Genomic DNA, 22,614 nt, shown 5'->3' on the forward strand with positions numbered 1-22,614 from the left:
AAAAAAGACAAGAAATAACAAGAATTGGTGAAGATAGGGGATCCCTGGGTGGCTCAGTGGTTTAGCACCGCCTTTGACCCAGAGCGTGATCCTGGAGTCTCTGGATCGAGTCCCACATCAGGCTCCCTGCATGGAACCTGCTTCTCCCTCTGCCTGTGTCTCTGCCTCTCTCTCTGCCTCTCTGTCTCTCTCTCTCTCTCTCTCTGTCTCTCTCTCATGAATAAATAAATAAATCTTAAAAAAAAAAAAAGGAATTGGTGAAGATGTGGGGGAAAGGGAAGCTTCATATGCTATTGTTGGGAATGTAAATTGGTACAGTCACTCTGGAAAACAGCATGGAGGTTCCTCAAAAAATTAAAAATATAAATACCACATAATCCAGTAATTTTACTACTGGGTATTTAAAGAAAACAAAAAATGCTAATTCAAAAAGATATATGCACTCCTTTGTTTATTACAGCATTATTTACAATAGCCAGGACACGGAAGCAACCCCCATGACCATCAATAGATGAACGGGTACGGTATACACATTTTGTTGATGTTGTCTAATGAAATGTTACTCAGCCATAAAAAAGAAAAAGATCTTGCCATTTGCAACAACCTAGATGGATATATGGTATTATGCTAAGTGAAATGAGTCAGAGAAAGATAAATACCATACTATTTCATTTATATGTGTCATCTAAAAAACAAAACAAATGAACAAAAATCAGAAACAAACTCATAAATTCAGAGAACAAACTGGTGGTCGTCAGAGAAGGGGGAGTAGAGGGATGGACAAAACAGGTGAAGGGGATTAAGAAGTAGAAACTTCCAGTTATAAGATAAATAAGTCATGGAGATGAAAGGTAGATACAGGGTAGGGAATAGAGTCTATAATACTATAATGATGTTGTATGGCGACAGATGGTGACATACTTAATTGTGGTGAGCACTGCATAATATATAAAATCATTGAACTGCTATATTGTACAACCAAAACTAATATAACATTCTATGTCAACTCTACTTCAATAATTAAATATTTTTAAGGGGATCCCTGGGTGGCGCAGCGGTTTGGCGCCTGCCTTTGGCCCAGGGCGCGATCCTGGAGACCCGGAATCGAATCCTACGTCGGGCTCCCGGTGCATGGAGTCTGCTTCTCTCTCTGCCTGTGTCTCTGCCTCTCTCTCTCTGTGACTATCACAAATAAATAAAAATTTAAAAAAAATAAATATTTTTAAGAATAAAAAAAGGAGGGGTGCCTGGGTGACTCAGCTGGTTAAGTGGCCGACTCTTGATTTTAGCTGGGGTCCTGATCTCAGTATTGTGGGATGGAGTCTGGCAATGGACACTGCGCTCAGCACAGAATCTATTGGAGATTCTCTCTCTCTCTCTCTCTGCATCTCTCTCTCCCCCTTTCCCTCCTCCTGCTTGCAGGTGCTCTCTCTCTAAATAAATAAAATCATTAAAAACAAGTAAATAAATAAATACATAAATATTTAAAAAGAAAATTTCCTCCTTAAGAACTGCTTTTAGGGATGCCTGGGTGGCTCAGTGGTTGAACGTCTGCCTTTGGCTCAGGGCATGATCCTGGAGACCCGGGATCGAGTCCCAATTCGGGCTCCCTGAGAGGAGCCTGCTTCTCCCTCTGTCTGTGTCTCTGCCTTTCTCTCTGTGTCTCTCATGGATAAATAAATAAAATCTTAAAAAAAAAAAAACCCTGCTTTTAACCTATGTGCCAAAGGAATCATGCACACAGCATTTGCTGGTAATAGCAGAAGTATTAGAAACAACCTAAATAGCGAAGGGGATAGATACATTGTGATATACTAATAATACCATAAAATCATGCAGTAATTTTAAAGAATGATTATATATATAAGAAAAGAGAAACAAGCTCCAAGTTCTTTTGTTGTCTGAAAAAAATAGCTGATAAACGCAGTTTGAAGTCACACAATATACATCTATATGGCATTATTTTAATGTATTACTTGTATGATGAAAACTTTATAACAATGAGAAGCAAATAGGGATGCAGAGAAGGAGAACTATGGAGAAATACACAGGGATTAAAAAATGAAAGAACGTGGAAGAAAGAAGGAAGGAAGGATGAAAGGAAGGAAGGAGGGAGGGAAGGAGGAAGGAAGAAGCAGAGCTCGTGACCAAGCCAGGCTGGCTTCACATCTCGGTAGGGGCAAGTAACAAGGAAATGCATAAATCTGAAGGATTGAGGCTTTGAGGAGGAACAAGTTGATGTCAAGGAAGAAAGGAAGACTCTGGAAGCCCCAGATTAAAGCTTTCCAAGATAAGAGGATTAACTGAACCCTGGTTTAGTGCTTAATCGGCTCCTACTTTTTTACCTTGGCATTCCTCACGCTGCATGGCAACTTGAGTTGTGTGAGCTGAGTTGACTGTGTTTCTGTCCAGCCTCACAGGTTTGGCCAAGAGAGTCTCCCAAAGCACCTAAAGGGTGGAGGCTGTAAAGTGTGGACACATAACCCTTGAAGTAGAAATGCAGCTGGAAATCCCAGGGAGACCTACACCTGTGGCTGATCTATAGGGTATCATTTCACCGGAGTTTTTGTTCCATAGAGACTGTGCAATGAAGATCAAGGCAAGGATACATATGACAAGGAATAAGAAAGAGAAAAATCAGAAGGCATCAGGGCAACAATATTTAACATAAAATGTACCAAAGAAGGGATCCCTGGATGGCTCAGCAGTTTAGCGCCTGCCTTTGGCCCAGGGTGCGATCCTGGAGTCCCGGGATCGAGTCCCGCGTCAGGCTCCCAGAATGGAGCCTGCTTCTTCTCCCTCTGCCTCTGTCTCTGCCTCTCTCTATGTCTATCATAAATAAATAAATAAATAAATAAATAAATAAATAAATAAATAAATAAATCTTAATAAATCTTTAAACAATGTACCAAAGAAGGGACAGCACTGTGTGTGTGTACTAATAGGCTGAAAATCTAAACAACACATATAAGCTAGTTATCACAAACTTAACAACTTAAAATAACACACATTTATTAACTCACAATTTTGGTGGGTCAGGAGTCCAAGCACGGCTTAAATGGGTCTTCTGCTTAGGGTTTCATAAAGCCACAGTTAAAATGTCCTCTGGTCCACATTCACATCTGGAGGCTTGACTGGGGAAGGACCTATCTCCAGGGTTACTTAGATGGTTGGCAGAGTTCATCTCCTTGTGTATGCAGACCTCGGGGAACTGGCTTCTCGCTGGCCATTGGCTGGAGGCTGTTTTCAGCTCCTAGAGGCCCCCCAGAGTTCCTGCCACATGGACTTCCCAACGTGCCCACTTGTTTCATCAAGCCAGAGATGACAGTCTCCAGAGAGAGCCTGCTAGCAAGACAAGAGTCTTTTGTAACATAGTGTAGTCACAGGACTGACATCCATCACCTGTGCTATGCTTATTGTTTATAAGCAAGTCACAGATCCCAACTGCACCCAAAGGGAGGGGATCCCACAGACGTGTGAACACCAGGAGCTGCTGGGAATCATGGAGCCACCTTACAGTCTGTCTGTCACATCTTTGTTGCTTCTGAGTTTCTTAACTAAAAATAACCAGGAATATAATCCTTAAAACATTGTGGTGCACAACGCTAAATAAGAAGTATAATCTAAACCCGGAGTACAGCTGGTATCAAAGCGTGTGACCTTCACACTTCCCGGGCCATATTTCAAATACGGATATATACATACCATGGACTAGATCCAGTTCAAATTTTATTTCTAACGCGTCTGAGTAAATCTCTAGAATAAAGAGTAAGAGCAAAGGCCTAGCAGTGGAGTGCCTTCTAGCTACGTAGTGTGTGTAGCAATACGGGGTACTTCTTCCACCCTCAGTTTCCCCACAATTAAAAGAAGTTACTTTCACAGCTTATATTAATTACTTTTGCAACTATCCTGGGGACCGAAAGAGACACTGATTATTCCATACATAGTTTGCTTCTGGAATCACTGTCACCAACACGGTCATAGGAAGTAAAAAGTGAGGGTGCAAAGAGATGGGAGACCAAATCCTTGAGCAAGGAGGTTGTGTGTCTCACTGGTCCCTCGCCAACCACCCTATGGTTTGAGCACCAGGACAAAACAAAAACTTCCCTACTCCCATAGGAGGAAAGGTGCCTTTGAGCCTTGCCTGAAAATGCATGCATTTGGCTTAATACCGATTTGAACTTTTTTTTTTTTAATCATTTCTATTTTTTTTTTCCTTCTTTGGTTGTCTCTGCTCTTTACCCATTTGCTTTTTTTTTTTTTTTCTTTTTCTTTTCCTTTTTTTTTTTTTTTTTTTTTGGAGCTGTCCACTGATTTGAGTTTTCTGTGTCCTCTGCACCCAAATAGCCCCACTGGGGTCATGCATCTCACGTTGGGGTGGGCGGGCGGGGGTGCCGAGGTGCGGCAGTGAGAGGGCCCGCGGGCGGGAGGACGGTCAGGAGTCCATTCCTTCGCTCTGCGCCCCAGCAGCGAATACCCGGCTTATTTTGTAAGGTGATCAGCGTAGACTTGGGCGGGGGGCGTCTTGGCAAACTTCGGTCCTCAGCGGCCGCCCCGTGTAGCAGCAGCCCTGCGGGCGGGAGGCCGGGGCGGCCCGGTGACCCCCCCCCCGGCCCCGGTCCCCCCCGCCGCCGCCCTCCCCGCCGCGCCCCGGGGCGCGCGCCCGTCCCCCCCCCCTCCCCGCGCGAGCTCCGCAGGGGCCGCGGTCACACTGCGCGGCCGGGGCGGGTGCGCGGCGAGGAGCGCGCGAGCCGGGCGCGGGGGTTGCGGCGCCTCCCAGCCCGGCCCGGCGGTGGGCTGGAAACTTCTGCGGGCGCGACACCCGAGCTCTGCGCCGGCCCGGGAAGGAAGGTAAGGAGCGCAGCCCGGGGGCGCCTCGGCTCCGCCGCCCCGGGGAGGCCCGCAGCCCTGCACCCCTGCACCCCGCACCCCTGCCCCCGCAGCCCTGCACCCCGCCCCCTTGACCCCCTGCCCCCGCACCCCCTGCACCCCGCACCCCCGCACCCCTGCCCCCGCACCCCTACACCCCGCCCCCTTGACCCCTGCCCCCGCACCCCTGCACTCCGCCCCCTTGACCCCCTGCCCCTGCACCCTGCACCCCCTGCACCCCTGCACCCCTTGCACCCCTGCACCCCGCCCCCTTGACCCCCTGTACCCCGCCCCCTTGACCCCCTGCCCCCGCACCCCTGCACCCCGCACCCCTGCGCCCCTGCACCCCGCACCCCGCGCGCTTCGGTGCAACTTTGGCGGCGCGGCTGCTACCGGCCCCGCCCCGGGGTGCGAGCTGCGAGGCCGCCGACCCGGGTGTTCCGCGCCGCGGGCCCCGCTCGGGAGTCGGGAGTCGGGAGTCGGGGTGGCGCCGCCCGCAGCTCCGCGCGCTCCGGCCCCGGGACCCGGGCCGCCCGCCCCAGCTCCTCGGGGGGGGGGGGGGCCTCCCCGCTCTTGCCCTGGGCACCTTGCAGCCCAAAGAAAGAGGCCAGGCTTTGGAGCCAGAGAAGCTGACCCAAGGGGTCCCCGTATTCTTGGGGTTTCGTGGGGAAGTGCCGCGGCCGGAGCTCCGTCCCCCGAGGTCTGCAGGAGGCCCGCGGGGCCGGGGCCGGGGCTGCCTCACCCGAGGTCACGCTGACCTGCTTTCTCTATTTGGGGATCCTCCTTGCAAGGGGGGGCGGGGAAGGAGAGAAACAAACCCACTAAATTACCTCCTCTCCAAGGTGGGTTCCAGAGGTATAAGACATTTTAAGGGTCTGTATTTTAGGAAAAGATGAAAGAATCAAAATACAGTGATAGGGCTATGGCCAAAAAAAAAAAAATTGTTTTAGCCAGGAGACATTTGCAAAAAAAGTGAAAAAGTGCTACATGTGAATCATAAACGGAAAAGTAGAATTAGAAGCCCACTTTTGAACATAGTTTAATTTGATTTAGTAAACACCAAGAGTGGGACAATCTTCCTTCCCCACTTTTTGTTCTGACTCTTGTAGTTAGGTGTTTTTTGAACTTGCAAGCTTGGGCACAGCAACTGCATTTTAGGGCAGCCTTAAAAAATTCTTGGACTCTGTTCACATTAAGGTTCGGTGGCAGTTGTTTTCTGTTATTTTAATATCAGAGACTGCCGCATGGTCGGATTCCCTTGCAGGTCAGTACAGTAACTTGGCATTGTTCTCTTGGGAAAAAAAAGAAAACCAAACAAGAAATACATGAAACAAAATATAAACAAAAGGTGGATTTGCTTCCACATTTGCAAGATGAAGAGGCCGGGCTGATCCCAGATGATCTTTAAGGCTCTTCCCTGCCCTGAAGAGTGGAGAGTTTAGGATATACAAATACAAACCGAAACCTAGAGTAAGACATTTTCTGCCCTAAAATTTTATACCTATCAACTGGGAGACACTGGATAGTTGAGTTTCTTGAATCTCAACAGTGCCTCAGAATAGCTGAATCATTGTGCATGCCGTGCTTCTAAATGGTGACATTCTATGCTACTAAATAAAAATATGTCCTGGAGAACCAAACTCCCATCCTCTTAACCACAGGACTGACTAATAGCATTGACACACGGAGCATTCACGTCTGCTTATTTTGGAATCATCAAGATCAAGAAAGGTTGTGATGCGTTTGCTGTAGTGTATAATAACACATAATAAGCAACATGGCAGGGAAGAAGTTTCAAAACTGCTTTGGAAAATATCCATGGTGGATCGATCTGCAAGCCTGCAAATTGCAGTTGAAATTGTTTTTTGTAATTATGGTCGTTGGTCAACTGGGGTCATGAGCTATAGAGAGTAAGTAAGAATTTACAAGAGTATATTGAATCATTAATCAGATTTCTTTTTTCTTTTCTTTTCTTTCTTTCTTTCTTTTTTATTTTTTCTTTTTATTTTTATTTATTTTTTTTTTATTTTTGAGGAAAAGGGAAAAGGTTTCTCTCTGTTATCCAAATAGTTACAGGGAAATGTCTTAAAGTGAAAGTTACAACAGGCATTTTTAAAAATTAAATAACTGAAAGTCACTGTCTCAAAGCCTCTGTAACAAATGCTGGGTTGCCCTCCAACTCCATACAGGGATTGATTCACACAAACCCAAAATGAGACCTTCTCATTTTGTTCTTCATTTATATTCCTCAACAGAATAATAACCTCTGGTGACTCTTACACACACTATGAAATTGGTTCTAGAAAGACAATCAACTGGCGGAGCCTAGGCAAGAATCTTCATTGCTCTGAGCCTCATTTTTCACTCCCAACAATGCTGATAAAACTACTGAGGTTGCAGAGGTGTTGTGACTCCCAAATGGGTCAGGAAATGGAAGATCTGCTGCCTGGCACATAGTAAGAGCACAACTAACTATAATTTTCCCTGTCTCCCTTAGTAGGTGTTTGTTTATTGACTGAACAAGCTATAGGATGAATGGTAGTTACAATTTTTGCTTTTAATTTTAAAAAAATCTATGTAGCAAAATCTTGATAATTGTTGAACCTGGGTAATAGGTATATGGATATTTATTACATAGTATTTTCTCTTTGTATATGTCTTTGTAGATGAAAAAAATTTAAGAATGGACCTGAAAAAAAACACATAAGATACATTTCTAATCTCACACTGCATTTTAAATTGCAATTTTAAAATTGTTCTATATGGACTGGAAGGATAAACACAATTAAATATAAGGAGTGAGTGGAGAAGACTGTGGATCCGGCTTGTCTTGCAGTTTTCATCATGAATCTCTGGTGAACGTACTGCATGACATGATAGCAGCTGCTCAAAAGTGAATGGCCTGCTTGTGCCTTTAACCATTTCCAGGTTAAAGAGAAGTCAGTTAATCTCTAAAGAGCATGGTTCTTATTAAAAGCAATCAAATAGCATGCTTGAGAAGAAGAGGTTCACAAGTGGTTCTTGAGAAGAATCCACAGCCATCTTCAGTTTCTGTGGAATTTTTAAATTATAGATTTTTTAAAATGACAGTGATGTTTGTTAATTCTGGTCATTGGGTTCATGGATCTTAATTCTTTGAAATTTTTTGTATTTAAAATTTTTCAAATTAGGCTCGTTGGTGGGTGGTGAGGAGTGAGTGAGCATATAGATCATGTATTAATTAATACATATGTATTAATATGTGTGGTGCTACTCCAGGGACACAAATAATGTTCTAGGGTTGTCTGCCTGTTTGTTTGTTTTCAGTCCTTGATGGACATTCTAAAAAACAAGGCTGTTTGCATTTTGATTTATAAGACTTTAGACTGCCTCTTAAAATGTAGTGTGTATTTAAAAATTTAGTATGCAACAACTAACTGACTTTAAATGAGTTTTAAGTAACTTAGGTTTATTTGATATGATTTTTAGCTATTTAATATAGATCTCATAATTGAAAGTAAGCTTAAATCATATCAACATTTGAATTTCACTAAAATGCAAACTCCAGGAGAGCAGGGATTTATTGAATTATTGCATCTTAATTAACAGTATATTCCTGGCCATTTGAAAGTTGATGACACAGTCAATTGTGTTACACTGTTTGTTTTTGAAAATAAGCATCCTGTCAGTGTGATTGAAATCTTAGGGAACAGTTTGAGCATAGCACACATTTTTTTGCTTGCTTGTGCATCATTTCCTCAGCCAGAACACCAGGTGAACATATTAAACCACCATCAGTGACTTAAGCCATGTCGGAGTACACAAAATACAAATACACATACACCTGAAACATCTACCAGCTACCTTGCTTCACCACATGTTATCCTGCAAGATTGTGTTCTATTATTTTGTAGTGGTGAACTTTTCTGTCCCAAAACACCCTCTTTCAACATCCCAGGAATGTCTAAGCCTCTTGATTCAAAATGTCAAATAATGCATGCAAAAGGAAAGCTTCAATATTGAAGAGAAACTTGAAATAAACATTTTGAAGGAATCAAGAGGATATGTACACTTCCTGAGCAGCAAAAATAAGGGAATAATCTGCATTGCTTATCCACAGGCAGTGCTGCAAAAATAAAAGGAAATATCTATGGCTGGAATAACTTCAAGTATTACAGAGCCAATAAAAATGAGGCTGAAAGAAAAAGAAGAAACGGAAAGACTGTAGAGCATGTAGATTGAGGACCAAACAGTAAACAATCTCCCACAATCAAAGAGAAAGCTCCTATCTCTGTGCAAACACCTTGACAGGAAATCCCAGGACCCTGAAGAAGTGCTCCTTTTAGCACCAGTAATAGCTGGTTTGGTGGTTTCAGACATCACTGACCCTGGTGTGTGGTCCACCTGGTTATTTAGCCAGAAAAAATGAAAAAGAAAAGACTAGCCATTTAGCTAGACCACAAGAGCTTGTTAGGCATGTTGGTCAGGAAGGAACACGAGAACCTGAACTAAATACACATAGAAAAGTGAGTTCATTTGCTGCGTATAGGTCACTTGGGGGGAAAGGAAATGAAGGTGTCAAGAGAAGACTGTGGATCCGGCTTGTCTTGCAGTTTTCATCATGAATCTCTGGTGAACTTACTGCATGACATGATAGCAGCTGCTCAAAAGTGAATGGCCTGCTTGTGCCTTTAACCATTTCCAGGTTAAGGAGAAGTCAGAAGAACCTAAAGCAGAGCATGGTTCTTATTAAAAGCGATCAAATGGCATCGCTTGAGAAGAAGAGGTTCACTGAGTTTCTTCAAATTAAGAATTTTAGGACACTGAGTGATTCAACGTGGGACCCACTTTCCTATCCCTGTATTGCTCAAAAGATTGTAATTTCTTAAGAAGACATTTAAATTCATTGACTCTAGAACTGAAGGGAGAAAACAAAAATGTTGTTGATTTGTTCTAGTAAGTCCAGATATTTAGATTCAAACTGTACATGGAGCAGTGTGTCTTTATTTGTATCTGTCTGCCTGGGAGTGAAGCTGAGCTTTCTGTATCCTTAAGCTGCCTAATTAACTTCCCTGTGCCTCAGTTTTCTCATCTGCAGAATGGGGACAATAGAACTATATATTTCAAAAAGTTGTGAAGATTAAATAACATAATATTTTATTAGTCTTAGAAACATGCCTGGCACACGGTAAGTGCTCAGTAAATGTAGATGTTGGTAGCTGTGGTGGTGGTAGTAGTAGTAATAGTTGTAAATGAGGTTCAAGGAAATGGCAACTAAATATCGCATTAATTCCTTATTGCTAAACGCAACCTGAACTTGGTTGGAGTCACATAGTTAGAAGAATTACAGAGCTATTTGAGTTTCTGTAGTCTGTCTTTTGAGTGTTAATCTCTAAATGTGTCTGAGAAATCAAGTATTTGCCCTGTACATATGGCTCAATTTTACAAGCTGGAAGTCACCCAAGGAAACTTGGTATTCCAGGAATTTTAGAGATTGCATATGAATGACATAATTATTCTGGAAATTGCTCATGTGTCCAAATGCTTAACAGTGTTGGGGCTATCTGACTCCATTGAAGGAGAACCTATAACGTGTTGCTGGGAACCAGAGTGAATTTATATGTAATTCTCAGGGCCTCGCTTAGTGTCTTGCTTTCTAGATACTGTTCTTCAAAAGTATTACAGTTCTTATCTGATTTTCCTGATTTAAATATAGCAAGAATTGAGTGTCTTCTGCTCCATAGAGCTGTATTCCAATTCCATCATAAAATATAGATTATTAGATTAATGAAAAGCCATATGTACAGGAAGTACTCATAATTGTGTGTATTGGTTTTCTATTGCTTTGTGACAAAGTACCACAAACCAGTGGCTGAAGACATCACAAATCCATTATCACATAGTTTTGTGGGTTAAGAGTCCAGACATGGCTGAACTGGATCCTCTGGGCATTTTGTGGGTTAAGAGTCCAGACATGGCTGAACTGGATCCTCTGGGCATTGGAAGACTGCAATCCAGGTGTCAGCTACATTGCACTCCTCATTTGGAGCCCAGGGTCCTCTTCCAAGTTCTTTAGGTGGTTGGCAGATTTCAGTTCCTTGTGGTTGTAGGACTGACATTCCCATTACCTTGGTAACTGTTAGTTGGGGACTTCTTTCGGCTCAAGTGACTGCCAGCTTGTGGCCCCCAAAAGCAGTTCACAACATGGTGTTTGCTTTCTTCCATTCAAGTAGGAACATGACTCTCTAATTTTCAATCCCTCTCCAGTCCTACAATCTTAATAACTTCATAATCACAGGTGATTATTCCAGCACCGTTTGCCACAGAATGTTACCTAATCAAGAAAGCATCTGTCCCATCCCACTCGCGGGCTCTGCCACACTCAAGGAGAGAATTATAGCATGTGTGCACCAATGAGACAGGAATCTTGGAGGCCATCTTACAATCCTGCCTATGTGATAAAGTGAGAAATCAGACACAGTTGGAGGTAATGAAATGGACTTTAGCTAAGACATGAGAGTCAGAGAAGTCCAGCGTGGGCTGTTGGCATGTTCTCTAATTTTCTCAAGTCTGAAGAGAAGCCAAGCTCTCAGCGGTATGGTCAAAGGCATACTCCAGCCCAGAAGCCTCGTGGTGCATGAAGAAACTCGTATGTCACATGAAAGCAAAGGCTGCTATGGACCCTCTGGAACCCAGAAGGCCACAATTCAATCTCCACCACAAAATGCATGAGATTATTTGTCTGGGATTTCTAATGTATTCCATGAGGTATCATCAGAAGATGAAACGCGAAAATGAAACAATGTGATAGAATTCCTTGCGAAAGCATAATTCTCCTAATGCAAAAGTTAAAAGTAGTGACTTCCTTGGTAGGATAAAGAGGCCAAGAGCTATTGTAGGGTTGGCCACCTATGTAGGCAGAAACCAGATGGCGACATCTATGCTATGGATAACATCTGATGACTGTAGCATATGAATATTGTAGCCAATATAATTTACATTTATATCAACTCTGTTCTTAATCTTAGATAATTTTTCCATATTTATACACTTATACATTATACATATGCGCTGTTTGCACAGTGCCGTGCCAAGTCTTTTTCATTTTCTCTCTCTCTGTTACTTGAGAGGCTCTAGACCAACACTGTCCAAGAGAAATATAATGCAAGCCACATGTGTAATTTTAAATTTTCTAGTAGCATCATTAAAAAATAAGACATGGGCAAAATTAACTTTAATGTTTTCTTTGACCCGATACTTCTAAAACATTATCATTTCAACATAGAATCACTGTTAATGTTATTAATGACGCAGTCTTTATCTTTGTACTAAATCTTTGAAGTTCATGTGTACAACACCTCTCAATTCAGACCAGCCACAGGTGGCTAATGGCTGCCCTGTTGGACAGCACAACTCTGGAGCTCTGTCTGAGGCCTCTGATCGCGGGCATTTCAGATTTCAACTCTAATTCTCTCTGCACTCATTTTGTAGCAAATCTTGCCAACCCCGGTCTTTCTTCAGGATTGTCCTGTGTAACAGTAACTATTAGAGTTTCCACTGTCCTGCCCCTTATCTTTTGCTGTGAACTGTTGCTAGATTAAGAGTATTAGTTTGAGGATAAAACTGTGTTCCCCTTTCCTCTGATTTCTTCCTGAACTTTGGGATCTCTTACGATGGCCGAGGGTCTTCAACTCTTCTTTGTTCCCCTGTCTCAGTAGAGGCACTTCTTCCTTTCACTTCTTCCTCATAGTATAATATATGCTTCCCTTTCTCTCTGGTCTAATATCTAAATCCTTGATCCAGGTATTGGTTAGATCTCACTTGGGCTTCCTACTTGTTCCAAACTATTCTGAATACTGCTTTTATACCTGATCAAGGTTATCCTTATCAGTCATTGAACATTTATTGAAGACCCACTGTGTTCTAGACAGAGGGGAATTTCATAAATATTTCCATATATATATACATACACACACAATAACCAACCAATAAAGCTGACGTTTTAAAATACTACATTCATTTCTTTTGGAAAATTACTTAAACTAAAAGAGGAATATGATTCTTTAAAAATATATATGTGTGTATACATATATATGTTTCCTTAAGTGGCCAATATAACATAACGTGATAGAAGCCATACTGAAAGATAATAAAGGCCATAAAAATTCAGAGTTAGAAGGTGCACTTCAGGCCACCCTGTTAAAGGGAAAGGCTGCTGCAAAACATCCACAAGCCTTGAGCCCTCTTGGAATGATGAGTGGTAAGGAAGGAAAATGCCTCCTCACCTGAGCAAAGCACAGAAATGAGAACACATAAGGCGAGAATGTGCCTTTCCAGCTCCTTCAAAATAAGAACTAAAATCTGATCCTTTACCCTACAGACTGTTCTGCTGTCTCTCAGCCTCACCCCCCCCCCCAGTAGTTCTTAGCCCTGGTTGCACATCAGAAAATGCCAGTGTCTGGGCCCCACCATGGGCTGTAAGTAATTAAGGAAGTGATCTCCAGAGTGGGCCGCCCCCACCCCGCCCTTCATGGACCTGGTGTTAAGACCTGCAGTCCTAATTCAGTTCCGCCACTCAGCTCTATGTTTTAGCCCATGCTAGGGAAACTCTTCTATTCCTTATCACGTGGAGTCATGTCATTTTAGAGCCAAAAGGGACCTCACATTATTTTGTCCCACACTTTCATTTTACCAATGAGGAAACAGGTCTAGTAAGATTAAAGATCACACTATCTAGAGGCACAGCTAAGACTAGAACCCTTCTTCTAAGCAATAGTGTGAACTGAACTGACTAGACACAGAGTGGAGCGCGGACACCAGCACTGCTGCCCTGGGCAGACTGAGGGGTCAGAAGCACACACAGTGATCAGCATAGAGGGACAGCCAGCGGTCAGCCAGGAGTCAACAAAGCTTAGATCCTGCGAACAAACAAGGATAACTCAGAAACCATTCAGGAACAACATAAAATAATGGCCCTCAAACTTTGGTGTGCCTAAGAATCAACTGGGAGCTTATTAAAAAGGCATCGTCCCAGGTCCCTTCCTGTAATTCTGGGGTGGGGCCAGGGAAGCCTCCTGGGTGATTCTGGTCTAAGTGATTTGAGGATACCTGCTGGGAAGCACTAAACACTGATCTGAAGTAGAAGATCATTGTTGTCTTCCAGAGACTGGCCATTTGAAAGTAAAGACTCAGGGGTGGCTTGGTGATGGGTTTGCCTCCCCCTCCCAGCCATCGCAGGTCAGGACACAGAGATCATCACCCCTGCAGGAATGAGTACATTTCGAATTTTAAATTTTAAATTGGGTAGCCACCAAAAGGAACATTTGTATTTCTGTCTTCTTTTGTAATCTGCTGCGTGAAAGGAAGCTTTTAAAAACTTAATTCTCCAAGAGGCTCAGCTCTGTAACATCCAAGCAACAAGCACATCTCTGTGTTATTTTAAAGTCTGCCAAGAAGATGTGATATAGATTTTCTCATTTGAATCTTCTAGCAGCACCCTTTGAAAAGTGGACAGAACAGGTGGTATTACCTCTTTTTTACTGATGAATACACATGCCTGAGTCCATCTAAGTAGCCAAGAGGAAACTGCTGCCTACGTTTTCTAAATCCTGGTACCGCTGAAGCAGAATAATAAATGTGGTTTAGGCTCTAAAGCTTCAGAATCAGGCAAAACCGGGTGGAATTTAATCCCAATATTAGCAGTGTGGCCTGGAACAATTTACTTCCCCTCTCTGAGTTTCAATTTTCTCATCTGTAAGATGGAGATCTAGTACCTTCCCCGTGGGGTCCCTGCGAAGATGACGTGAGATGCTTTTTGAGTATGTCTGGCACTGAGGCCCTGAGCAAGTGTACCTCCTTGAGGACACGTAGAGAAAACCATCATTAGGCAAATGATTGTTTTGCATATGGAACGCATGCCAAAGCCAGGACCTCTTCCAATTAATGAGGAGAATATTGATGGAATTTTTATCTTCTGGGTTGCCTAGCAACCGAAACTCCCGCCACACCACAAGCTACGAGAGTTGTTGTTTTTAACCAGATTAAAACTCAGCTGCTCTTAGGGAACCCAATTTGTATGAAGACGAAAGGATTCCCCTACGAATTGGGAGCCGTGCCAGACATTTAAATAAGTAGGGTTCCCCCCCTGCTTCGCGGTTTTGTACCTAACTGTCCTGGATGTTGGGATTTTCCCTACTTCTGATCCCCTGGGTGACCGAAGATGCTAGAACATCCATTAAATCGGATAGAGAGTAGGCGTGGAGAAGGCCTGACGCCTGCACCTGGATACCAGGGCCTTCAATCAACATTCACTGAGTGCCAGAAATACGAAAACATTTGCCTTTGCCCCTGGGGAATCTCAGAGGCCTGGAGAGGAAGTCAGTCGGTGTTGAGTAATGGTAATAATACAGCAAATTATTTCACCAGTGGCTTTCCTGTGTCTGCCCCCCCCCCCCCCCGGCTGTACGGTAAGCATTGTGGATTGAGCAGCACACGCGGGTGTGGTGGGTCTTACATGTTCAGTGTTAGGATTATTATTTGCCCAGCAAACCAGGCCTGACAATACCCCAGGTCCCCCAACACGCTGCTATCAAGTCACAGCCTTGCCAGGTGGCACTGCCTGCTGGCCAGGGCAAGGCCCTGAAAGAGGAGAGGCCTTCCACCTTGCAGCCATGCCTCTCTGCCTCTCCTACCTGAAGCTGGTTGCTTAGCCAGTCCCGGGCCCTGCTTTGCCATCTGTGAGCAGGGCATGATGGTTTAGCATCTGCCTCCCTCGTGGCACCAAGTGTGATGCTGTGAGATAATGAGTGTGAACCGATTGGCCGTCTTGATCCGTTGGAACCAGGTCTCCATCACGTTTCACAGAGCATCCTTGCACCTTCCTTTATTATTTTTTTAAAGATTTTATTTATTTATTCATGACAAATAGAGAGAGGCAGAGGGAGAAGCAGGTTCCATGTAGGGAAACCGATGTGGGACTCGATCCCGGGTCTCTAGGATCATGCCCTGGGCTGAAGGCAGTGCTAAACCGCTGGGCCAAAAAAATAAAAAACAAAAAATTAAAAAATTAAAATTAAAAAAATAAAAAATAAAAATAAATAAATAAACCGCTGGGCCACCGGGGCTGCACCTTTAAATGCCCCTATTCCTTTATAGCTCAGGGTCTTATTATAAAAAGGGGGAAGCTTGGAACTCACGTGTTTATTTGCACTTAATGTTTCCATCATTTGTAGCTCCGTGTGCCCATTTCTTTTGCAGGGAAGATGGGGCTTTATTGCCCGAGAGATCCACTGTGCCACTTGGGCATTGCACATTTATTTACTCACAAACATGACTTAAGGCCCACAGGCCTTTCAAGCAGGCAGCTGGTGGATGAATCATGTTCAGCCATATAGTGCTGCTGGCACATGTCAGGGGAACACTCATGCCCGTCACCTGCCCCTGTCAGTTCTCTCTTCTAATAAAATACATCTGTTTTGGTGACTGAATAAAAACACACCAAGTGGAGAAAGGCTGGGTGTGGAGTAATTTAATCAGGGCAAGTCAGCACTCTGTGCTGCTGGGCTGAGTGATACAGTATCAAGGAGGGGAGGATGATTTGGTTGCAGCTTCGTGAAACAGAAGCCGGCTGGTGAGGGCCGGAAGCACAGTTCTTCTTGGGATGGCAGTGGGTCACACTCCTGGAATGCAGGTGGCCCAGTCTGTCCCCCAAGTCAGGATCTTCAGGGGACGAGATTCCCATACGCTCCCTTCTGCATGGCCGCAAAGGTTTTACATGGCCTTTCTCTGTCAGCATCATTTTAACATTTTGTTGGGGATTATGAATTTTTAAGGGAGTTCAAACCAAAGTTCAGAGCTCTGCCCGCAGTGCTTTTTAATATCAGCTTTGGTGGCTATGTTGGGTATCCTGAGGAACTGATTCATTTAAAATACCCTAGTTTTAAAAGTAAAACAGCAGGGAGACTGACATTTGCAGTCTGGAGTTCTGCAGTTCTCACTACTTATTCATTGTACTAAAAAAAAATTTTTTTTCTTTATTGTGAGTATCCAGTAGTGGATAATTTTGTGTTGTGTTTAAAGAGGAGAAATTGAACATGTTCAAGGAGCTGGTCTGCCCGGAATCTCATCTCACAGAGTGATGGGGGGAGGCTGGAATTAGGAGGATGTTTTAAACGGGATGTTTCGAGTACATGTGAAAGTCGCTGAAGTACAAATAACAATATAAGTTGTAGATCTGAGTTCTCTCTCTTTTTTTTTTTTTTTTTTAATGATTCACCTGGTGACATGCTTAAAGTCATTACTTGCGGAGAAAAGAATCACTATCCAAGGTGAAAAACCAAGAGCTCCAACAGTAGCAGCGCCTTATTCCCATTTCTAATTCTGTTGGTGATTATACTGTTCCCTCTTTTTACTTCAGCTAAGTCATTTTCACCTCTCTGTGTGTATTTTTTTTTCCTATGAGACAAGATCTGTGATATCCGATATTTTATTAACAGGTGTTCTGGAAATAATCTATCTCAAAAATAAAAACACTAAATATAGCCCTTAAGTTCATGGCTTCTGAAGGTTGTCATGGTTTAAAAATTCAATCTAATGAATGCTTCACATCGGAACTATTTATTGTTAAGAAACCTGGCGGTAAATGATACATATCCTACCGTTCTATCATCCTGGTTAAATCGCTCCTGACTCAGATCACACATTAGCATTTTTACCATATGGCTCAAAGGGTAGAGAATATATGTGCAGAGGAACAAGTCGGTAACATTTTTTTGACCATCTGGTAAATAGATGCGTAAGTGGCAGGAATTTTAATATTATTTATTTAGTTAGATGGTTGCAGACTTTAAACCTGAACTAGCCTCCAATACGGTGAAGTAGATCTGAATTGACATTTCTCAAATAGTTTTGATCTAACTCACTAAGCATATTCACAGTCTCCCATGTGCTCTAAAAATCTGACTCCTAATTATGTGTTTATGTTTATTGTTTTATTAGGGCTCCTTACAGCGCCTAATTTACCATACCTTTCATGAGAGGCCAGGTGATTGGATCCAGGATCCAGGGCAAAGTTGTGATCCGCCCCGCCCACTGTGTGACCTGGGATAAACTAATTGGCCTCTTGAAGCCTCAAGTTCCTCATCTGTAGAGAGTGAATAACATTGTCAAACATCTGTCTCAGAGGGTGGGCCATGAAAGGCTATGGATTGATGCATCAAAATCATGTGTGTGGGGGGGAGGATGGTCAAAATACCAACACATAGGCCTCACCCTCGGTGGTTCTGACTCAGTATGCCTACACACAGCCTATGAATCTGCATTTTTAGTCACTGTCCCAAGTGATTCTGAGGCACACCGAGCTCTTATTGCGAAGACCAGTTGATTATGGCACCTAACTTTCTAGAAGAATATGTAGGTAGCTAATTCCCTCAAATGCTAAAATTTTGGTGAATAATTTATTATCATTATTAATTATTAAGCATAACCCTGAGAATACACATTTTCCATCCTAGAAACTTAACACCTGACAGCACCCATGCTTAAAATAGCCTAACTTCATAGAAAACAGTCTATCAGCTTGAATATTAATGCTGGTGACTCCTTTAAATATACCTCTCAATTGTGCTTGTTTAATTAGATCCTTCTCTTTTTCTTGTCCAGGAAACCACAAAATATTTGTGGACTAGATCTCAATCAGCAGCCCAAATGAACTTAAAGAAGCTAGCATGGGATGTTTAGCTTTTCAAGATCCATACACATAAAACCCTTAATCGCTACGACGCCAGCATCTAGGCCTTCTCTGGTTTTATAAAGACATGGCCAGACGCTGATGATGGAAAAGCAAAGGACTTAATTACTTGCTTCAGGATCTTCTCGTGTCAACTGAAAAGTGAGCCAGACAGGAGCACAGCCATGGAAAGAAATTCAAGTTTATGGAAGAACCTAATCGATGAACACCCAGTCTGCACCACCTGGAAGCAAGAGGCCGAAGGAGCCATTTACCATCTTGCCAGTATTTTATTTGTAGTAGGTTTCATGGGTGGCAGTGGCTTCTTCGGGCTCCTTTACGTCTTCAGTTTGCTGGGGTTGGGTTTTCTCTGCTCTGCTGTCTGGGCTTGGGTAGATGTCTGTGCAGCCGACATATTTTCCTGGAATTTTGTCCTGTTTGTCATCTGCTTCATGCAATTTGTTCACATTGCGTATCAAGTTCGCAGCATCACTTTTTCTCGAGAATTCCAGCTACTGTACAGCTCCCTTTTTCAGCCGCTGGGGACCTCTTTGCCCGTCTTCAGAACAATTGCTCTGAGCTCTGAAGTGGTTACTTTGGAGAAGGAACACTGTTATGCCATGCAGGGGAAAACCTCCATTGATAAACTCTCCCTGCTTGTTTCGGGAAGGTTTGTACTCTTGGCGCTTGCTCTATATTAGTTATTTCCTCTATATTAGCTACTAGCTGGAGTTTCTTTCTGTTACACTTTGCCATCTCGGCATAGCATAGGTCTGGGCAGTTTTTAGCACTGGGCATGAGAAACTCCTTGACACACACGTGAGTCATGGACATAGACATTTAGAGTACATGCTGTTATTTACTTGAAGCAGGATATAATCTTGAGCCTTAATATTTCTTCTTAGAAATCAAATGTACAAATGGGGTTGTCTGGATTTGTTTCCAGGCTAATCACTGAGAGTCAAGAAGAGGACGATGCCAGCTTGAATTAATAGAAGACTTATGTTGGCATGCAGAGTACTTTAAATAGACTCTGATGGGGGCATTCCTTTAAGTAATATAGAACATTTAGGTTTTATGATGATCTTTTATTTTTTTCAGTAAATACTAGAATTGCCCACCTGCTAGAAGCAGGGAGGGCACCATATATATTTTTTATATTTATAGCTGTATGTATATAAACTTTGAAAACAGAAAGTTTGGGGGGAGGAAACAATAATGTGATTATTCATGCCTTTATAAAGCTTAACTGTTTGGTTTACAGGGTATTTACGGCAGTACTCCTTTATGTTCTTCAGTGTTTTCCTACTTAATTTAAAATCTGACTGAGTGCAATGAAACTTTTTCTTGAAGTATACTATATACACACAAATGGGCACATATCATCAATGTACACCCTGATGCATTGTCTGGTGAACTTCACCCAATATTCCAGAATCCTAACTGTGTGAGGAACATCAGTCATGAGTCTTACAGGAGATTTTGTCACTTACTGTAAACTGTAACGTATGAAATCAATATTTTATCCTACAAAATTTTAAAAGCCATGAAGTCCATCAGAGATTGGAAGTCCTGCTCCCTCCCCCGTGCCCCCCCAGCTATGTGCTTGCCTTCTCCTCCTCTCATAAATGATGTTCTTTGTGTTTGGGTAGGATCAGAGTGACAGTTGACGGCGAATTTCTGCATTACATTTTCCCCTTCCAGTTCCTGGATTCTCCTGAATGGGACTCCCTGAGACCCACGGAGGAGGGCATTTTTCAGGTAAGGGATAACTAGACCTCAGAGTGACAACTGCCTCTTCCCCATACACCTTTGTTTAAACACAGGTGAACAAAACAAAACAGCAGACGGCAGAGCAGTAACTCCTATTTTACTTTATTTTTTTAAATAATAAATTTATTTTTTATCAGTGTTCAATTCGCCAACATACAGAATAACACCCAGTGCTCATCCCGTCAAGTGCCCCCCTCAGTGCCCGCCACCCAGTCACCCCCACCCCCCGCCCTCCTCCCCTCCCACCACCCCTAGTTCGTTTCCCAGAGTTAGGAGTCTTTCATATTCTGTCTCCCCTTCTGATATTTCCCACTCATTTTTTCTCCTTTCCCCTTTATTCCCTTTCACTATTATTTATTTCACTTTAGATTGTACTTTGCCACATGCGTGACTGCCCAGTTCTGTTTGACTCTTGCTGATGACTGTCACTGGGTAGGTCCAGCGACAAGAAAAGGCGTGGGCATCATATATGACCTATAGGGAGTCCATGATAGAAATTCTTAGATTTTCCTTGGGTTAGCTGTATATAGGGAGATTAAAATGGAATTCATTGAGATTTGAATGTAAACAACACTGTCACTGCCACCGTTTAGAAATCTAAACACCAAGAATTTCAAAGCCTGTCCTTAGGGCACCTGAGTGGCTCAGTGGTTAAGCATCTGCCTTTGGCTCAGGTTGTGATTACGGGCTCCTGAGATCAGGGTGGCGTGGCATCGGGCTCCCCATGGGGAGCCTGCTTTTCCCTCTCCCTCTGCTGCTCCTCCTGCTTGTGCTCTCTCCCTCTCTCTGTGTGTCAAATAAATACATAAAATCTTTTTAAAGATTAAAAAAATAAAAGTCCACCCTTATTACAAAATGAGTTATTCTTAAGATTTAATTTTTTTTAAAGATTTTATTTATTTATTCCTGAGAGACACAGAGAGGCAGAGACACAGGCAGAGGGAAAAGCAGGCTCCCTGCAGGTAGCCTGATGCAGGACTCAATCCCAGGACCCTGGTACCATGACCCAAGCCAAAGGCAAACGCTCAACCACTGATTCACCTAGGTGTCCCCTTAAAATTCTAAATGCTGATAGATTTTAGTTGTTTTCTAGCAAAAAAATGCTAAACTGTCACTACTCTGCTGCTATGTTGGCAAATTCAAAAGATAATCATTTCAGTGGATTCCATCTATTATGGTGTATTGTTTTCCTATGATTAATACATGTAACATACACTTGTGTATTTGTTACAAATACAAATTCATATACATATGCAGAATAGGTAAATAAATTCTGTTTTGTGCTACAGAAATGAGTAGAGCTAAATGTCTGCGGTCTTGGGGACTAACTTGGAAAAATACTTCTGGCATTAGCCAACTTTATTATTTTTTAGTATCAAGTGGCTCTCACTTCTGTAAAAGGCAAAATATAGATACCCATATTTTGAAAAGAGATAAGTTTGGGCACAACATTGTGATTGTTCATGTTATAAATTATATATATAGCAATACATTTTGTAATTTCCCTCCATTTTTATAATATATTGTGAGTCAGTGAACTTTTTTAACCTAAAAAAAGCAGCAAGTAAAATTCATTTAAAACTGGGGCAAAAAAAAAAAAAAAAAGAGGCAGAACTTTTCCTCCTTCCTAATCTTTGATTTTTGTGACCTTACATTTTTTTTTAGGTAACCCTCACAGCAGAAACTGATTGTCGATATGTGTCTTGGAGGAGAAAGAAATTATATTTGCTCTTCGCCCAACATCGTTACATCTCCCGCCTGTTCTCAGTTTTAATTGGCAGTGACATTGCAGATAAACTCTATGCCTTGAATGACAGGGTATATACAGGAAAAACATACCACTATGATATTCGGTTACCCAACTTCTATCAAATGTCAAGTCCAAAAATACCCAAGTCACCCCTGACCGAACATTTCCGGAATTCCAGACGGTACTGTGATAAATGACATCAAAGTCTGAAGTTTTATAATTATAAAAAAGACTGTCTTCATCATTCCCCAAAGGAAATGCAGAAAATTGTGCTCACTAGTATTTTTATAAATCAAACTCAGAGACAAGATGCCACCGCCAACTGTTTTATTCATCTCAACTTCTGCATCGTGAATAAAGTTTACAAATTTCTCTGTATTTCTTATTGGAATAAATGGTGGGGGGAGAATGAATAACTACGGGCAGTTTGTCCTTTTCTGTGTCAGAACTGGGAGAACGAAATTTTGTGTTCTCAGATATTTCCTCAGATTTATTCAAATCTGATGTCATGCCCTAT

At 42.6% G+C, this 22,614-nt stretch overlaps 2 protein-coding genes across 8 annotated transcripts in view; one reads left to right on the forward strand and one right to left on the reverse strand.

Moving 5' to 3' along the window:
• LOC144317060 (uncharacterized) overlaps window positions 1-4,260 on the reverse strand; it is a 105,094-nt gene extending 100,834 nt beyond the window's left edge. For both annotated transcript variants that reach the window (XR_013382929.1, XM_077902940.1), the window contains exon 1: window positions 3,024-4,260. The gene's annotated coding sequence lies outside the window, so the exon portion shown is untranslated. The remainder of the gene's footprint in view (window positions 1-3,023) is intronic.
• A 432-nt stretch (window positions 4,261-4,692) lies between these two features.
• POPDC3 (popeye domain cAMP effector 3) lies at window positions 4,693-22,469 on the forward strand. 6 transcript variants are annotated; one of them, XM_077902934.1, is made up of 5 exons: window positions 4,709-4,851; window positions 7,125-7,325; window positions 18,508-19,244; window positions 20,227-20,335; window positions 22,013-22,469. In XM_077902934.1, the coding sequence occupies exons 3-5, from the start codon at window positions 18,760-18,762 to the stop codon at window positions 22,292-22,294; spliced, it is 876 nt and encodes a 291-aa protein (XP_077759060.1). In that variant the 5' UTR covers window positions 4,709-4,851; window positions 7,125-7,325; window positions 18,508-18,759; the 3' UTR covers window positions 22,295-22,469. The 6 variants fall into 6 exon arrangements, with proteins under 6 accessions (XP_077759059.1, XP_077759060.1, XP_077759062.1 ...); XM_077902933.1 differs by lacking the exon at window positions 7,125-7,325 and having other exon boundaries at window positions 4,693-4,851; XM_077902936.1 differs by lacking the exons at window positions 4,709-4,851; window positions 7,125-7,325 and adding an exon at window positions 14,856-14,978.
• Window positions 22,470-22,614: the final 145 nt, after the last annotated feature.

Source organism: Canis aureus, chromosome 7 (assembly GCF_053574225.1).
Source record: "Canis aureus isolate CA01 chromosome 7, VMU_Caureus_v.1.0, whole genome shotgun sequence".
NCBI lineage: Eukaryota > Metazoa > Chordata > Mammalia > Carnivora > Canidae > Canis > Canis aureus.

Excerpts from the sequence above, each read along its gene's own strand:
- POPDC3 (XM_077902933.1), top strand. The coding sequence starts at position 18,760 with ATGGAAAGAAATTCAAGTTTATGGAAGAACCTAATCGATGAACACCCA. Across the intron at positions 19,245-20,226 it reads TCCCTGCTTGTTTCGGGAAG|GATCAGAGTGACAGTTGACG; the intron begins GTTTGTACTCTT and ends GTGTTTGGGTAG. Across the intron at positions 20,336-22,012 it reads CGGAGGAGGGCATTTTTCAG|GTAACCCTCACAGCAGAAAC; the intron begins GTAAGGGATAAC and ends ATTTTTTTTTAG.